General features: G+C 36.8%; 1 protein-coding gene across 1 annotated transcript in view; it reads left to right on the top strand.

Annotated features, from left to right (window-relative positions):
* Positions 1-19357, top strand: part of ADGRV1 (adhesion G protein-coupled receptor V1) — a 503044-nt gene that overhangs the window by 438338 nt on the left and 45349 nt on the right. The window contains exon 88 of the mRNA XM_081054450.1: positions 1364-1485. Within this exon, the coding sequence (XP_080910576.1) occupies positions 1364-1485 (122 nt within the window). The remainder of the gene's footprint in view (positions 1-1363; positions 1486-19357) is intronic.

The following is a 19357-nucleotide window of genomic DNA, read 5'->3' as shown; positions in this document are numbered from 1 at the left end:
TTTCTGACAAGGATTATAATCTGAATCACAAGAAAACCTTAGACAAACTCAAATTTAAGGATACTCTACATGAAGAACTGGCTGGTAATCTTCAAAATGTCAGTGTCATGCAAACCAAGGACACACAGGGGAACTGGTTGGGATTAAAGGAGACTGCAGAAACCTGTCTACCAGATCCTTCTGCTACAAAGGAAACTACCGGGGTAATTGCCAGATACTGAATGGGGTCTCAGCGGTAATTTCCTGGTTTGATTTGTATTGTGTTTATGTAGGACAATGTCTTTGTAGAAAATACACATAAAAAAAAAGAAAGAAAATACACATTAAGGTATTACAGAGGGGGATGGGAGATCAGGCTGGCAACTTTCAAATAGTTCAGGAAAAAAAACTTTGTTGCCATACTGTACCTGCAACTCTTCTGTAAGTCTGAGAGTGTTTCAAAATAAAATAAAAACTGTAAATTATTACAGTTGTATTTAATTGTTCAAATTTCCTCCAGTGTATGTGGATTTTAGGTGTTAATTGATGATGGTGAGTAATGAACTTTCAGGTCTGTCATGAGAGTTGTCAGTGGTGTGGTCCAGACCGACATCTTTCAACAACTTTGAAAAATGTGTTTCTCTGCAGCTGCTAAGATCTGATTCACTTTCCAGCTCTTACATAGCTTGTTATTTTAAAATTAAGATCCCCTCTTTAAGATTATTATTCTAAAACCCAAATATCAAAAACAAGTGGGAAATGAAGTCCGTTGGACCTGAAGAAATCTGTTCTGAAAACTATTGAAACAAATTGCATGAGAAAATGATGGGTAGAATAAATTTAGCGTTGACAGTATTGAATCTGTCACTTCATCTCTAGTTATGAAGTTTGGTGTCTTCCCAGTCAGAACAAAAGAGATGAGTAAATGCTTTTCCATCACATACAAACAAGTTTTTATATCATCTCTGTGTTAAAATGTCAAATTGGACTACGCAAATTTCGGGAGCACGCTGATGTCTACCTGCCTGCCATTTTCTAGTGGAGCGATCTTTTAAGATTTACCTGGGGTTACAAAGTGATTGCACCTTCGCAGTTGTTTGTGGCACTTCTAGTACAGTCCAGCAGGTGGCAGTCGAGGAGAGGAACAGTTCTCATTCTAACCCATCCCCCTGCCTACCAGTAAAACAGAAAGAATGTGGACTCAGCAATGTGCCTGCTCTTCTCTGGCATAAGAATGGGATTTCCAAGGTTGTTCTTTCAAAATGGGCACTTAGGCTTAGAGAGTATCACAAGAAAAGAGCCAAAAATAATTTTGTGTCTATTTGTGACTACTCAGTATTCTGAAGCTCACATTTTCTTTTTCTCCTTTTTTTATGATTTCTAGAAATTCCTCTGGTTTTATATCTCTTTGCCCTGATTTCTTTGACATGGCTTTGGGGAGGCCTGCACATGGCTTACAGACACTTCTGGATGTTGGTCCTCTTTGTTATTTTCAACAGTCTGCAGGTAAGCCTGAATAATTTGGGTACTGATGGCACACATGTATGCTAATGAACATGGCACTGAATTTCAATGCAAAGGAATCAAGTGTCCACACAGATGTGAATTTGTGTGTATAATAACATACACAGAGTTGTAGAAAATAAATGATGGGGGTTAAATCTTTAACACCTGAGATATGGCTAGACTCCTAACTTGCTGATTATATAGAAAGGGAAGACATAAAATACCGACCCTCCTTTATTTTCAGAACATCTAAGTAACTACAAAAACATATTTTTGTTCAACAGGATTGATGTTTATAGACTTTGCAGGTGGCAGCCATGGAGAACCTGTGCTCATATTTGGACCATGGTGTGTCTAGAAATTAGATCAGTTGAGGAGTGAAACAGATAGCAATGTTCAAGCAGTCCCCTTTTACATCTGGTGCTTAGTAAAATGAGAGTGTTTTGGTTCACTAAAAAAATGATTGAAGTTCTCTGAGTTTGGCAATGCCCAGCTTAAATTAGTTTTGTGTGCGTGCTTGGATAGCATAACTAGAAATTAAATAAGTATAGCAAAAATTAAAGCTGACTCTGTAGTGCTTTTGTTAGATGGAAAAAAGTTGTACCCTGAAATTAACAAATGGAACAAATGAACTCATTTTCCTTCTTTTCCAAAGTGCAAACTTCTGTTCTAGACTAAAATAATTTCTTGAATTTACAGAGGTATCTCTAAATGGTCCTTATTTTGACCACCATCTTGCAAGGAACATGTATAGAAAAACATATTCAGATTATGTCATACAACTAAAATATGACTCAAAGCATATTTAGGTTTGCTTTTTTGGAGACAAATCCTTTAGGAAGAGCATATTTTATAGCAGGTTGCCTAATGAAAGCATTATATGAATTTAGGAAGGGGAAAATACACAGTAACTTTAAAATTTGGAATCAAGTTGATGCAAGTTGGTATGTAGACAGCTCTAGATACGTTTATAATTAAGTATTTACTTCTAGCACGTGTGCTAATGCTGCTAGTACCAGCCCTGCTGCCAGACGACAGCCCAGCTCCTCTGGGTTCTGGTGATTCAAGGCAATAAACAACTGGCTATAAGCATAAGCTATGGCGGGTGCTATGTAAACAAAGTGTTATGAGAGCTGAGTGAAGGGCCTGTTTACTCCTGCCTGTTCTAACATTTGAGCTGATCCCCAAAAGTGAGCTACTCAAACCAGAGGCCCTGTCCTACTCACCTTTGAAGCCCTAGGGCCTAGTGTAACTAACACCAAGGCCCACACTGACAGCCTACAGATAACATTTTATTTGGTAGACACACAATGGTACACAGACCAGTTGCTAGATATATATTTTTTTAATATTTGCTGCAAACTTAATATTGAGAAATGCTAAATGTCTGGCTTTTCTTTAACGGCAACACTTGCTTGGCAGTTATTTTTAAGTCCTGAGTAGATAGATGTTGCCCCCTTTCGATGGGGCATGTGACCTCATTACACCTGGTAGACTTAATTCATTCATTTTCACCTGCCCATGAGTTTGTGACCCATCTAACGTTTAGTCAGTAAGTGATGAGTGTATGGTTAGAAATGGGTATTTCAGGCAGAGAAAACAGCGGTAGTCTGGGCTACAAAAAGGGCCAGTGATAAATCTTGCCTAGGTTAAGCAAATGGGTGGAGGAAAGCAAGAAAGGTTTTACAGTTAGAAGCTAGTGGTGGGAGGGGGGGAGAAGGGGGAGGTGGCTTCAATACCATGTTACCACGTCAGGATGGGATGTTAAACTTCAGCTTCTAAACAATAGGAACGTTGGGATGGGGGTCAGAGGATTAGTTTTGTTCTGATTTGCTTTTTTAATTTTTTTTTTTTTTTTTTTTTTTTTTAGTTTTCACATTTTTAAAATTTTGAATGGGAATGACATGCTTGTACCTACTTTTTAGAAGGAAAATGATGTGTTTAGGAGGGTATTGAAAAGAGGAGCAGCTCCAGGCAAGTAGGCTATTGTCATATTCCAGCCTATAATGTTCTGGCAGTGCACCTGGGAATAGGGAGTAGGTGACAGTTTTAAAAATTGTTGCAGAGATAAATATGAATGAACTTTGATTAGCCAATTAACTGTAGGCATATAGAGTGTGAGAGAGCAGCATCACTTAGAAATGCCTGGCTCGGGTGAATGGCTGGGCACAGACATCTTTAGTCAACATGGAGGTCACATGAAGAGCAGGGGTCTAGGAAATATGCGGTGAGGTTGGAGAGTTGGTGAGATTTATCAGACAAAGGTACCAATGTTTTAGTAACTAGGTATAGGGAGCGGGCCAGTGAGATTATTAATGAAAGAGAACCAGGGTAAGGTCATTTGGAGTTGCTGGTTAAAAAGGAAGCTTCAAAAGAAAAACAATACCTAACACTGTCATGTGTAGCAGAGAAGACAAAGTGGAATGAGAACTGAGGAGAATGGAAAATGCAAAAAGAGAGAAAGCAATAGCTTAGGAAGGAAGGTTGGGTGGGTGGGTGGGTGGGTGGTTGGTTGGTTGGTTGGTTGGTTGGTTGGTTGGTTGGTTGGAGGAAGATTTTTTGTTTTTGTTTTCTTTGCTTGTTGTGAAAAGAACCAATAAAGAAGGAGAAACTGACCGCTGGAGGAAAGACTCATTGCCATGGCAAGATCATGGACAGGGCAGAAGAACAGAAGTGAAAGAGGGCTTATCTGAGGGAGGAGCAGAGATGTTTCTCCCAGGTTAGGGAAAGAAGGGAGGATGAGTGAACATGAAAAAAACTATTCTAGAGTTAAAAGTGTGGAAAGTTGGAATTTACATCTAATGCCCTCTCTTTTCTCTGAAAGTCAGCAAGCAAAGGCATTTGTTGAGGTGAATAAATTGAGATCTTGAGGTAAAAATAGTAAAAGGTATGGAGCAGTTTCTAAGCAGAAAGTAAATATAAACGATGGTGGGTTGGAAGATGGTCAAGAAACAGACTGCTTAGAGAAATATTGGTGGGATTCAGTGGAAACCTGAAATCTAATTGAACGAATCAGCAGTAATTAAACAAATATAAGATTAAAATGGCAATGGGTGTAACCTACCAAACCACATGCACAGGAAAATGTGTACTGAGGTCTTATGAAGGTTAAATAATAAAGGAGGACTGTCGAATATTAAACTATATTTTGTATGGAGATATAAAAAAAATCTTTATGGTCTTTTTCGTTGAGGAAATTAATACAAGCTAAGTAAAAACTAACAATATTTCAAAGTTATGTTTAATGAGCTTAACTCTATCTCCGTGGCACTATTGAAGCAATGACTGTTTGTGTCACTCTTGCCTGGTATCTGGTACATTCCTGGTGCCAGTACTCAGTGAATCAGTCCTAAGAGGAATGCCTATTACGAAACACTTGGAAAATATGACTTCTCTGTGGTTTATTTGGTTCGTTTAATTTAAAAACTGCCTGATGTCTGCATTTCCATGCAATATGGCTATATAGTAGGAAGTTCTTCAAAGGATGTTCCATGAAGACTTAACAGTTGTGGGTTTGTTTGTTTGTTTTTTCTGACCTTTGTATTTGTTTAACTGACTTTTGTCAACACCTCTGACCACAAAAGTAGATTTTGTATCTTATGCTTGGCTACTATATTTTGCACAGAGGAGATTAGTACCTCATTTTTTTATCCTGATTATTATTGTGTCATAGGTGCTCTGAGACTGATGGATGAAAGGTATTCTGATTTTTTGCATTTATTATTTGATGCAGTTTTAAATAGGGAATCTTGATCACTTGAAATATTATCAGGAATTCTTGATGATTTTCTGAAGACTCAGGTTAAGCTATCAAATTTCTAATACATATATGCACTTAAGAAAATGTGTATTAAGTACTTTATAAAGCATGATGGGTACAAATACAAAAATGAGGTAAACAAATCATCATTTTAAATATGTCTACTATTACTTTTATAACTTAATAGTCTTCTTGAGCATTGCGGCCACCACCAGTGCAAGACTCATCTCCTACCACCTTTCCTTCCCCAACAGGGAAAGAGCTTATTCCCCAGTAGGAAAATTTTGCGAAGGACTTAAATTACATTCACAGACTATCCAGAAACCAATCAGATTGTAGCAGGTATTCTGGCTAGGCCTGGGTCATGAGCAGACTCTAGTGGTAGAAGGAATTAAGTTATCTCACAAAACCCACATGGAATGGAATTCCCACCAGAAGAAAGGATTATTTTACCAATAAAAGGGAGGGCAACCATGCTAAGCAGGCCAAAGTAACAGATGTCCAGTTTACATCTGTACATCCTTTCTCAATTTTCTTGTTCATTGATGTAAGTTTGGACAAGGCCAAGGACAGTAGCTATTGTCAAACCACTAAGACCTTTCCTCAGTGTGATGTTAGTTTATTATGAATATCCTTGGGCTCCATCATATAGCTAAATGTCTCTGTATGGTCCATAAGAAATTCATAAAGGACTATGTGTGATATTTTTTCTTAATTCCCTAAGCCATTAATCCAATAAACCTTTATTTAAAAAAAAATTAGTTGAGTTTGTCATTTCTAAGCAGATTTATGCTAATGCTTATAGATCACAACTTTCTCAAACTATATATCCAAAATATATCCAGATTTGTGTAACAATTAATGGGATTATTCAGGCCTGATATTCAGCTTGTAGAACCCTATTAGTTGTTAAAATATTGAAGTAGCTACTGAGTCACACCCAGCATGAGTCCCACCCAGCCTTCTGGCCATTTAAGCCGGAAGCATCCCCAGACCTCCAGCAGGTAAAAAGCTAATGCTTGGCTGGACAGGGAACCTCGAACCCTACTCCCGTGCGAGACCTGCAGCGATGCTGATTGGCCAGTGCCTGTGCCACATGCATTCAACATTGTGCATATCACTCCTGGCTTTATGTTGTTATAAAGTATTTTTCCATTTTTAACCCCAACCAGTTAGACTCAGGTTTTCTTCAAGGGCATTCTTACATTTACTATGTCAAAACTTCACTGACTGACAATCTTCTTACATGTAGGGAGTCCCATGTAAGATAATGAAGGTAGCCATCAGTATCAGACATGAGCTTCTTGGAGATGATGGAAAATAAGTTTTTGGGGAAAGATTCATATGCATAAAAGAACCGTTCCAAAAGCTGAAAGGCATTCTTCTTGGAATGCAAAAACTGGCAAAAGAGCAAAACTTGACACGGTATTGGGATGTGACACTTCTCATAATGTGAGTTGTGGGATCACATTCTTCAGAGTCTCGTTTGACTGTCTCTCTTTAACTGACTTACACAAGTTCCTTTGTGTAGGCATCTGGTCTCGAGATGTGCCCTGGAAGTTTTTGAATCATTCACTATCCCAGAGAAGAGAGTTGCAACATGGAATTTATGGCTAAAAATATATAGCCTATATTCAAATTAAAGATCAGTTAAAATCATTTTCATTCCTAACCCCACGTCTTAAATGCCTAAAGGGCTTGGAAATAGTGACTCAAATTTGGGAATAGTTTCTTTTTTACTTTTTAGTTGTTGTTATTCTCTGGTGGCCACTAGAGTGCTTTGAACACATGAAACATTTACTTATACAGAAAAATAATGTTTCTTTCTAATTTCACTCTTTTCTTTTTTTCCCACCCTCCTTCTTTTTTCCCTCTTTCTTCTTTTCTCTCTTCCTTCCGCACTTTCCATTTATCTCTTATTGTTATATGTTGAATTTGAGCTTTAACACTAAAGCCATCTTCTATGAAGAGATTTTCCTAAAGGAAAATAGTCCTTGAGGTATCAGAAGAAATGGACCATCTTCCTTTGCTCATGAAAACATACAGATTTAGGTGCAAATGGAATAAAAAATTTCCAGTTGACATCCAGAGGGGTTCAGTGCAGGTGTCTGCTTAGATACAGCACATATTTAGTCTTGGCTGCTTCCTTTTGAGGATAAACAGATCTTTGGAAATACATATTGTTAAATAATCAGTTACAGAGTACTAATTGTTTCAAGGCACTCCCTTTGCAACTGCTTTCCAACAGCCAACAGTAATAAGAAGTGTCACTTTGTTTCTATTGGAAACTATCACATGAACTAGTCATGAAAAGTGGAAAAGCAGTCTTCCAGGAAACCCTGAAATAAACATGTGGAAGCCAGGGGAACCTGGGACTCTATCACTGATTTCTCCCAGAGTTATGTCAAGTTCACTGGAAAACAACAATTAAAAAAATCACTACATTTGTTTTGTAGAGTGCGATTCAGAGACTAATGAATGTCTTGTGTGCTCTTCAGAAATCCTAAATCATTTCTGTAACTTTACAATAAATATACAGAAGCTAAGACAAGGAGGTGTATTTAAATTTTCTTGATTAGGCCATGCCACTCTGCCCAATGTTCAGTAGCATCTGGTCTGGTGAAATATATTTGTGCTTTCAGGCAATAAACTTCTTACTCCATTTGACAATGAATGACAGCATCTGACATTGACCCCTCATTAGCCTGTCAAATGGCCAGGCACAGCTCTTCAAACAGACTGCAGGATTTTTACCTTTGTTTGTACTTGGTTCTCTAAATAAAAGTGTCAGGATTTGATCTGCCAATGAGTATCTTCCACAAATACAGTTTTGTTAATGAAGGGATTGTATAGACTACCTTTTGACACCTAGCTTCATCCTTGCAAAATAGATACCTCCATTTTTCCTTCCGCATCTTAGTATTTTACCTAGTAGTTTTTCCCATTTACAGTTTTTTTCCTATGCCTTCTGTGACCACATGTTTTTGCATTTTAACCATGCAGTATGCCTTCCTGGACTCTATGAGCCTTTACCTGTGAAAAGATCTAGTACATTCAGATTCTTGAAATAGTAAGCCTACAAGAATTAGAATAAGCAAGAGGCATGCTTCCTCTTCTTAAAAGAGTTTTGGGAGAACAAAGGAAACAGATAACATTTGGGGCCAGTTTTCGCCTGGTCATTCAGATTCTTTGCCTTAGTGTTAATTTATAATTTTTTCCAGGTTCTAAAATTTTACTCTTATCTCTTGTATTATTACTCAAATACTGGGGTGGGGAGAATATATATATTTTTGTAAATACTTTATATGCATATTTTATGGTAACATTCTTTAATGTTCAGCTGTCAGGTGCAATAGAATGAGCATGCAATTAAATACCGTGCCACCTCTAGTCTGCCAAGTGACTTGACGTCCCTGAGCTTTAGTTACCTACTTTCCTAACAGATGTCTGATTCTTGCCCTAAGTTTTGTCCGAAGGATCATGGAAAAATACAACTTATAAACTACATAATGTTTTACAAATACAAAATAATATGAATGAATAAAACAAAACAAAACAGTTATCTCAGGAGCTTTATAAAGACAAATGAAAGGCCAAAGAGAGAGATTTGTAAGCTTAGTCTTTTAAGTCCTCCCAAGCCACAGGTCCTCCCACAATTGATCTCTTCATAGGTATTTCCTTCATTCAGATGCTAAAGCTCTCCTATGTCTACCATCACAGTTTTTAGTTTAAAGCACAGATTTATTGTGGGCACTCATCTGCTTTTAAATGTGTAGCAGATGCCTTCAGGTTCAAGCAAGTAACTTATGTGGGTGACATAAGTTTATTAGGAGACTCTAGGGATGGGTGAGGACTGTAGAAGGCCTGGAGAGTACAGAATCCTCCTGAAAGCATGCAAATGAAAACAAACAAACAAACAAAATCCCAAACATTGTATGGGCTAAACAAAAGCTTTTGCACGTTAAATTCCCATAGCTGGAAATCAGTGTATAAGCCCTAGATAAAACTGAATTCAAATTTCTTCCTTGAGAGAAGATTTAGTTTTCTTTTGAACCACAAATGGAATATGGGCTGATCACCTTGGTCAGCTGATGAGGTGCACTTCGTGTCTTGTGTATCATATCATATACGTATATATGAGGTCTGACAGTTAAGTTCACAAACTTGTTGCAGTGTTATTGCTAACCTTTTTTGATATCAGAGGGATTATTCATTATGAATTTGTAACAACTGGACAGTTAACCAGGTTTACTGCTTGCAAGTGTTGAAAAGGCTGCATGAAAAAGTTAGACGACCTGAACTTTTTGCCAGCAATTCATAGCTCTTGCATCACGACAATGCACCAGCTCACACAGCACTGTCTGAGGGAGTTTTTAGCCAGTAAACAAATAACTGTATTGGAACACCCTCCCTACTCACCTGATCTGGCCCCCAGTGACTTCTTTCTTTACCCAAAGATAAAGGAAATATTGAAAGGAAGACGTTTTGATGACATTCATAACATCAAGGGTAATACAATGACAGCTCTGATGGCCATTCCAGAAAAAGTGTTCCAATTGCTTTGAAGGGTGCACTAGGCACTGGTGTCAGTACATAGCTTCCCGAGGGGAATACTTCAAAGGTGACCATAGTGATATTCAGCAATGAGGTATGTAGCACTTTTTCTAGGATGAATTCGGAAACCTAATTGTCAGACCTCATATATATACATATATACATACATATACATTTATATGTATATATGTATATATATGGACACACACTCATATATATGTATACATACACATACCCTATTTCCCTGAAATTAAGACCTAGCTGGACAATCAGCTCTAATGTATCTTTTGTAGCAAAAATTAATATAAGATCCAGTCTTATTTTACTATAAGACCAGGTATAATATAATAAAATATGATATAATATGATATGATATGATATAATATAATATAATATAATATAATATAATATAATACTGGGTCTTATATTAATTTTTGCTCCAAAAGATGCATTAGAGTTGATTGTCTGGCTAGGTCTTATTTTCAGGGAAACATGGTATATATGACCTCATACCTATTTCACAAAACTGAAACAAACCAGTAGGAAAAACAGGCAGTTAACACAGAAGAACAACCAAAGGTGCACGTTCCAAAAACTTGCTGCTCAAAGAAGCAGTTCTGCCTTCTCAGATTGTGGATAAAAAATGGCAGCTAAAACCCTACTGAAAAAAAAATTTAGTGGATGAAATCAAATATAAAGAACTTAAAAAAAAATATTTTGGGGGTCCAACAAATCCAAAGATAGATCCAAGAAGTCCTGTGTTCATCCTTCAGTATAAATCAATTCCGTGTTACTGTTTTCCTCTGCAAATATTTAAGATAATATTCTCTTTAGCTTGAGAAATAGCATGAAATAGCTAGTTAAAAGTACTTTGGAATACAAATACTGTCCTACTAATTTTTAACTTTGTGATCTTAGGCAAGTAATTTAACTTCTTTGATATAGAGATACTATTATTTATTTTATAAAGCATCAGTGGAAATCAACCGAAAATAATTTTTAAATGTCTGGCACATAATAGGTGTATAATAATATTGACTGCCTTTCTCCTGTCCCTAATGTGACACTGTAATTGCATATGCATTTAATTTAAGATTATTTTCACACTCTGAGCTCCAGATGTTCATAGCACATCACTGAAATCAGTTAGCAGTGTTTCTCTAATTGCTGAATATTCAGTCTGTCCAGAAAACCCTGATGATGTCATAGGCCACATTCACTGAGCTAACCATCTCAATTATCTTATTTGGTTATAAGATTCCAGTGTATAGATACCATATAAGTGTGATGTAGCATAAAACCTAGTAGTTATACTTTGTCCTTTGTCCCCTAACTAAAATTTTGGGGCATCATTTCAGATTCTCTGTCAATCTTAGGAACTCACTACAAAGTGGTGATATGATAGATTATAGTTAGAGCCAATATCATAACACTGGATCCCTTATATTCATTCATTGATTCATTCATTCATTCAAGAATGTTAATCTATCTAGAATGTGTTCATGTATGTATTTGTTAGATCAAACATCCCCATGCCTCTTTGGTCAATATATAGTAAAAAATCACAATAATAATAACTAATATTCATTAAGTGCTTATTATGTGCAATTGTAGTTGTTTCATTTAAATCTTACAACAACCCTGTCAGATAAGAACTATTGTTATTGAACTATAACAATATATTGAACTATTGAACTATATTGTTATTGTCATTTTCCTTTTGGAGAAGTTCAGTAGCTTAGGCAAAGTCACATACTCAATAACAATGAGCTGGGGATTCAGTAAACTAAGGTCAGTTCCCCACTGGGCTATGCAATGCTGGAAGACCATAGAACCTATATTATTTACTTATTCCACATTACCTTAGCAGAAGGTTGTGCTTATAGTAGCTATTCAAAAAATGCTTTGTTAAATTAAAAATTTTGCTAAATTAAAATACATAAAAAATCAAAATGAAAACATTAATAAATAAGCATAGTTAACGTAGGAATTAATATTTGGTTATCTTTCACTTATAAAAACTAATGCATTTCAACAAATGTTCATCTATTTTAACATTGATGTCTACTTTAAAGTTACATTACCACAAAGAACAGTCTCTTTTTGGCTTAGTTGAAAATATTGAGTGAGTGAGTGGTGAGTAGCGGTATCATACAGCAGGCTCCAGATTAGACAGAGGAGTTCACAATGCATATGCTCCCCATGAGTTATCTTCCATCCTTTATTTCTGTAACTTAACCAGTCTTAAGAGAAGTGACATTGAACATCAAGTCAAGTTAGCATATCAAGTTCCTGTTGCTTGCTAAGGACATTTATAAGCCCTGAGAAAGATGAAATAGAAATAAAAAATGTGACTCCTTCCTCCAAAGTCAAGAAAGTTTTGGGGTTTTTTTTCACACTTTTTTTTTATTTAAGTGTGTTTTTCCAAGACCCATCAGCTCCAAGTCAAATAGTTGATTCAATCTAGTTGTGGAGGGCGCAGCTCACAGTGGCCCATGTGGGGATTGAACTGGCAACCTTGTTGTTAAGAGTACCACCCTCTAACCAACTGAGCTAATTGGCCACTCTCAGGAAAGCTTTCAAACAAGTGTAAAGTTGGCGATCTGTCCATGGCTCCGTTACATGCCCCTTGCTTTATCTTCCCATCTCTCACTGTTCCCTCCCTCATGCTCTTAACTGCTGCTGCAACTGAACTGCCTTCCACCTAGACCAATTGTCTAGTCTGTCTTTTTAAATATCACAGACCTTATTGTAGAAAACAATTTATATATGAGACACAATTAGAGACTAAGATGGGACAAGAGGAAATCAAGCGTTGGATTGCGTGGCCCAGGCTATATAAGCATCTAGGATGCCTATTAGAGGAGACCCAAAAGCCATATGCACTGAACTAAACAGGTCAGACCAAATGTGTTTCCCAAACCTGTGGTAACACTCTCATCCACAAACTCCACTGTTTTCTGAAATCCCTAATACACAATACTTTTCCATGAATATCAACTGAGTTTAAACATGGCAAGAAATGCATAGTATAGTTAACATTTTTCTAGGAAATCACTAGAAGTTCCTAGTTTTATTTTTCTATGCTTAATTGACCATTGCTATGTGAAGACAAGAGACATAATAAACTTAGCACTAACTAGATCCATAGGTCATCTGAAATTATGGAATTGCAAAACAGAGAATGGAAATTTTGGATTCATTGGCTATGTTCAATCTAGAAAGCAATTGCCCCAAATTTGCCTGGGTCTCCTACAATGAAGTGAGGAAATTAATGCTTGAGAAGTCACTGTCTCCCTTTTGCTGCTCTGCTGTCTCTCGTCTTGGAGTGTATATGCAGCCTCTTGTCGGTGGAGGTGGTTGCACCATTTTGTTCTGAAGAGTTGTTTTATCATGGAGTGTCCACCTCCATCTCTAGCACGACCAAAAGTTGGAGAATCTCAAGTGGAATAGTGAAAGGAAAAACAAAGCTTACTTAAACTGTATAACTTGATTACTAGAACGGTATTAGTGACGTGATCATCTGTTATAAAGAAGTTTTTCTAAGAATTTTTTTTCTTTTTTCAATGAAGATTGATAGGCAAATTAAAATTGAATAAATTTACCTATGGTTTTTCATCATAAAGCCATTGAATACTTTTCACCGTAAAAAAATAAAGTAACAGTTCATGGGATAACCACAGCTATTACAAGAGATGGAAGGAGCATACTCTTAATAAATGAATTTTATAACAGTTGTAAATGTTACGGAATGACAGATAATGGGCTTTTAAGTTATCCACTTTTCATGAAGAATCACTGTAAAAATAGAAGGGAGGTCATCAAGGATGTCACCCTTTTCACTGCTCATCCCTAGTATGAAGATTTAGTCAGGTATTTCTGAGTCTGTGAGAAATCTGCTTCTTTGTTATCTTATTATACAGTATTAGTAATAAGTTTATTTGTAATTTCATGTTATTAATAATATTTACATTTTTCATAGTCTTTTACAAATTCATGCTTGAAACAAATTTAAGAAAAGTAGTCATCCTGAGAGGCTTTTCAATATCATATTACATTCCTATAAGTACTTTTGAGAAATCTAACTTTCTGTCATAGCCTTTGCTTCTTTTAGTCAGAGGCTCTCATTCATCATATTTTAAAGATTTGCTTTCTTCTTCCTAAGAAGCCAATTAAGTAGCCATTACAGAAAAAAAAAATCTGCAAAACTTTTTTATATCTACTTGAATTTTATCCATTTGCAAACTTGGTTACCTTTAAACCGGTCTCAATATTTTGAGGAAATATCCAAGAAAATACTATTTATTTCCAAATACATACTATCCTGACATAAAGTGTTTTGGATGTCTCTCATCAGTGCCAATACTATGACTTTATGTTTGTACAATCTTCAGAAAAATAAAATAATATGCTACAAGTAAATAAAGAGTGGCAATTTCCTGTTAACTACAGTAGTTGATTATATGTAGGCTCCATACCAGAACCCCCTCTCAATTCTGGTCTTAACCCATGAGCTCCACTTCAAAATTAAATTATCAAGTGTGTTAGAATAGCATAATACAGACGTGTTCTGCAAACACAAAGGGTATCTTGAAGAATGGGTGCCTCTCAATTATTGCTGCAAATTTTCTGGATTTGTTCTATTTATCCATGTTTTTGTAGGTTTTAATAAGATGTGCTTGTAAAAATCCTCATTTTGTCCCTTTTCCATGCGTCAGTATGTTGTTATTTATGTATAGTGATAAAAGCCACAGTGTTTTGCAACTGGTAGGTTTCTCTTAGTACACTATAATTTAGTACTTTAGCCTTTAGACAGAGTTCGCAATGTTTGTTTTTTTATGCCTCTAAACCATATAAATCAAACATTTTATTAGGAAAAGTAGACTCAGAGAAACAGAAAGGTCATCTCTACCAAAACAAAACCACATTTCACTAGTCCTTGATACTTAATTTCATCATGTGTTCTTCTCTCTCTTACGCATGGAATGCACATTTTTAATGCAAAAGTGAATAGAAGCCAAGTATAAAATCTGGCTGAAATCTGGCTGTTTGAATCACCAACTGGGTTCATTAATCAGTGTGAATTAGCAAATCATATACATCCCTGAACTTGATGCTCAAAAACACTCTTCCGATCTCCTGCCTCCCCTTACCTGAGGAAAAGAGGCTATTTCTGTCACACTACACTCACAGCAGTGCCCCTACCTTTCCTGCCATTGTGAATTTTCCAAGAATCCCCCCTTACCACCACCACTACCCCTCACATCTATAGGATTCATTCCAGCCCTGTTCTTTCTTTTACACATTCCTCTTCTTCTGAAGACCTCTCTGTCTCATCCTCTACATCCAGAATTTGGAGAGTTACTGCGTTTCTCTCTATTGGTACCCACACTTCTTATAATTCCCTTCTTCTATTTATAGTAGTCACCAGCCCCTGTCTAACCTTCTTCTTTATTTTCTGCTCCTCTGGATTATTACCTCCCACGACATATAGTGCCATTTTTGCCTTTTCCCCTAAACAACTTGGCTAATTCTTGGGCACAAAAAATATTTTTATCATTCTATCAGATTCTCACTGCTCTTGAATCAACTACTTCATCTTACGGATGAAGGAACTCAGGTGGAAGAGGTTGACTTTCTAAGTCACTAACTTTTCTTTTTAAAATTTCTGCTTTTCCTATTTCTGTTCATTTGGGGCCAAAATAGTCTTTGAAGAATACCATTCTGAAAAGAAATCAATTACAAGTTTGTTACTACATAGCCCAAATATAAATAGATATGTATGGACTCGCCTGTGAAATGAGCTGTACTTATGGATTATTATGACTCATGAACAAAGCTTAGAACTAAGAATTAGGAAACACAGATAGGCCACTAGCTAATTGTGTGATATTGAACTAGTCATGAAGCTGGAATTTCTTCATCTATAAAATAAATGGAATCAGACAATATGGTTCTATTTCAAAACTTTATTAAAATGAGTAATGCTCTGTATGAGAAACCAAAAAAGTTTAGGACACATTGCTTTTGTCATTCATTCTTTTTATAACTCTTGCAAGTATACATCTCTGCTATTGTTTTGTTTCAAATTGGAAAACTGAGACCTAAGAGAGTGAGATGAGCCATTCAGTGCTTGGTCTGGGAACTAAACCTGGCTTTCCAGCAAACAACCACTGGTCCCAGATCACATCCCAGTAGTCTTCAGGGATATCACTTTTCTTTCTTCATTCACAGGTGCTCTCTAAGCTTCTCTTTACTCAATCTCAAATATCTCATAAACCTCCCAGAACCCTGAAATATGAATCACAGGGTTAACAAGAGTACATTTTATACTTGAAACCCAATTTTGGTTTTTTACCAAAACCCTTCACCCAAACAGTACATATAAAATATTTGAATAACTGTGCAATAAATGACAACTCAAGATATAAACAATTACTTCATAATTAAATGCTAAATTGATGATACTGACAAGAATTCTCTATCACTTACGAGGTATCATTGAGAGATTTACTTAATTTCTCTAAGTCAAGTTACTCTCTCTCTGGAAAATGGTGATGATAATAGTAACTACCTTAGGATTATTGAAAGGATTGCATAATATGAATAACATAATATATGTGAAGCATGGCCAAGTGTGTGGAGCTGAAAGAATGCTCAGAAAATGTTAGTGACTCTTATTATGATGGTGGTAGTTGTTATCTAACGTCATTTGTAAATATTCTTAGCAAGAATAATAATAATAATTAGAGAAGTTTGCAGGAAGGTCTAGAAAAGCTAAAGATGGCTTCCTGAAAGATGTGGTCCTAGAGCTGGGCTGCAAATGATACCAAATTTGGATGAGTTTGGAGGAGATGAAAGTCTCTGCAAGTTCCTTAGATAGCCATGTTCTCTTCTATCCAGTGCGTGCCTTTGCCATCCCTTTCTTCTCTGTCTAGCTGGAAGAAAGTTTGTGTAGGATAATAGAAGGAAACAGTATTGAAAAGGCGCTGGAATGGTGGTGGGGCCTTTCGAGGGCCTTATCACCACATTATTATGGGATCTGCTAAAAGAGTGTAAAGAACTTTTTTAAAAAACAACAAAAGAAGAGGACAAACAAATGAAGAAACAAAAATTCATAGACACAGACAATAGTTTAGTGCTTACCAGACGGTAAGGGTGGTAGGGGTTGTAGATGAGAGTAAAGGGAGACAAATATATGGTGATGGAAGGAGAACTGACTCTGAGTAATGAACATACAATGTGATATATAGATGATGTATTACAGAATTGTACACCTGAAATCTATGTAACTTTACTAACAGTTGTCACCTCAATAAACTTTAATTAAAAAAAAGAACTTTTTACAAAACTTCTTAAATTATTTTATAAATACCTTAACCATTTCCAATATTTAATTCTGGCCTCTTGCATTCCTTCTGTACAGACAAGTTCAGAGACAGCCACCAGAGAACTTATTTTGCTGAAACATAGAACCATAGTCATGGGTGTTGTTGCTCCTCCCACTGTCACTGACTCTGAGTGAGCTCAGAGCAGCATGAAAGGAATTTACCATAAATAAATGATACATAAATGCATGAAAGGAAATCGTAATCCAGAGTGTAATCTTCTTGAGATCAAGGGCCATGACTTATAAATCTTACATGCATCTCACAATCATAGTTCGTCCTACAGTGCTGAGAACTTCCTGAGCTGAATTCCAGGAGCACTTGCAGTACAGGTAGCTGCGTGAATCAACACTGCAATGAAAGAGCCTATCTAATCCTTAAGACATAGAGAATGGTACCATTGAACAGTCCTCTGAATTCTTACTGTTTGTATCCATCTAAATCCCTGATAGGTCTCCTTTTTCTCTTCCTAGCTCCATCTCTATTTCATCAGCTGGAATTTCTTATCATTTTTCTTTCCCTTTCAACATCTGTTTTCTATTGCATCCTGTTGTTCTTTTTTGTTGTTGTTGTTATGTATTTTGATCATTCTCACATACTTGGGGCACTGTCAATAATCCTAAAGATAACTATGCATGGCTCATCCTCTGAGAGAGCAAGCCTTCTACACAAAAGGACCCATCTCTTCATTGAAAAACAACAAACAAAACCCAAAAGTCCATGTGACAATGTTCAACATGGCATTTTTTAGTTTTAGGAGATGTGGTGAATTTCCCAATTCTGAACAAGTGAAAAGATGATAAAACAGCCAGATTTGTGCCATTTCGGAAAGCCAGTGCACATTCCTAGTAGCAGTTAATAATGGCAGGTGCTGTGAGGAATCATAGACAAACCACTGGATTCCTAAAGTCAGCCAAGAGTTGATTGCTGATGTTTTTAGAGCTGCATGAAAGAGAGAAATGTAGCTACACCACTGCTGTGTGGTCAACAGGTGTCTTACAGCTGCAAGCTCTGGAGCACTTGGAAAATCGCCCTTAATTGTCTTTTGCCTCTGTGTTACCAACTTATCTCCTAACCCCACAGTGTTTTTCAAGCTGTGTGTCACCAAAAGCTAGCCTCTGCTATTTTATAAATAGAGAGCTGGCAACTCTCCTGAATATGGAGTCTAATGTAATCTCCATAGTTTCAGGTTGAAGCAAAGAAAACGTTTTAGAGCTCTTGTTATCTTGACTTCAGACATTATGCCTTATATTTATCAACTTTGCAGTCCAATTGTGGCCCGCATGAAGAAATAAAATAAAACCACACACACCCACCTCTCCTTTGGCCATGAGAACTCTCTGCCTTGGCTTGACTTCATATCTTTTTATTGGCAACTAGGTAGCTTAGGTGTATGAGTTCAGTGTCTTCCTCACTGATAAGTCTTTTCCAGCCAAAGCAGCAATTGGATTCACAGACATAAGGACATCCGGGAGCAGTGGCTTTACTTGGCCTTCTGACCCTTTGGCAAAGGAAAATTTTCTTACTAGTAAGTATCCATGCAGCCTCAGGGCATCTCGGAGGCAAGTAGAAAAGGGGTGGAAAAGGGGAGAGAATAGCATGAACTAAACCCTGCCAAATATCTGCTGACAAGAACCAGGTTCTCCTTTAGGTGCTTAGGATGCTCACACCAGAAGTTGAACACTTCTATATCTACAGGGGCTGAAAGCTGACCTGGCTAGGGCCTGTGGTCAAGAGCCAGCAGGCCTTGTCTAAAGGGGCAGCAGCTACTTGGCTCCAGTTAAGTATTTGCTAGACAGGAAGCAGATCCAGTGTCAGCCAGATCTTCAGATTTTTCTGGAGAAGCCAGAAAACAGATTTTTATGTGAAAGCTCCTAATTTGTTAATGTTGGCAACTATTTAAAGACAACCTTTAAATGCTGTGAGGGCCAATCAAAGCCTGTTGGGAGGCAGTGTTCAAGCTGCCATTTTTGGACCTCTGGCTTACCTAGTAGGCACTGACTGAAGGTTTCATAATGAACTAACACCCTTCCTCATACTCCACGTGGGTCAGGAAAAGAAACTTTTCCGGCTCTATCTTTTATAATTTTTATGTACCAAACATTGAAAAAAATCAGAGTTGTTTTAAGTATTCTTGGACCCCTTTTCTGAAGATAGTCTGTAATGAACC

Source organism: Rhinolophus hipposideros, assembly GCF_964194185.1.
Source record: "Rhinolophus hipposideros genome assembly, chromosome: 7".
Lineage (NCBI taxonomy): Eukaryota > Metazoa > Chordata > Mammalia > Chiroptera > Rhinolophidae > Rhinolophus > Rhinolophus hipposideros.
Note: the sequence above shows the minus strand (reverse complement) of the source record. Positions and strands in the feature narration are given on the sequence as shown.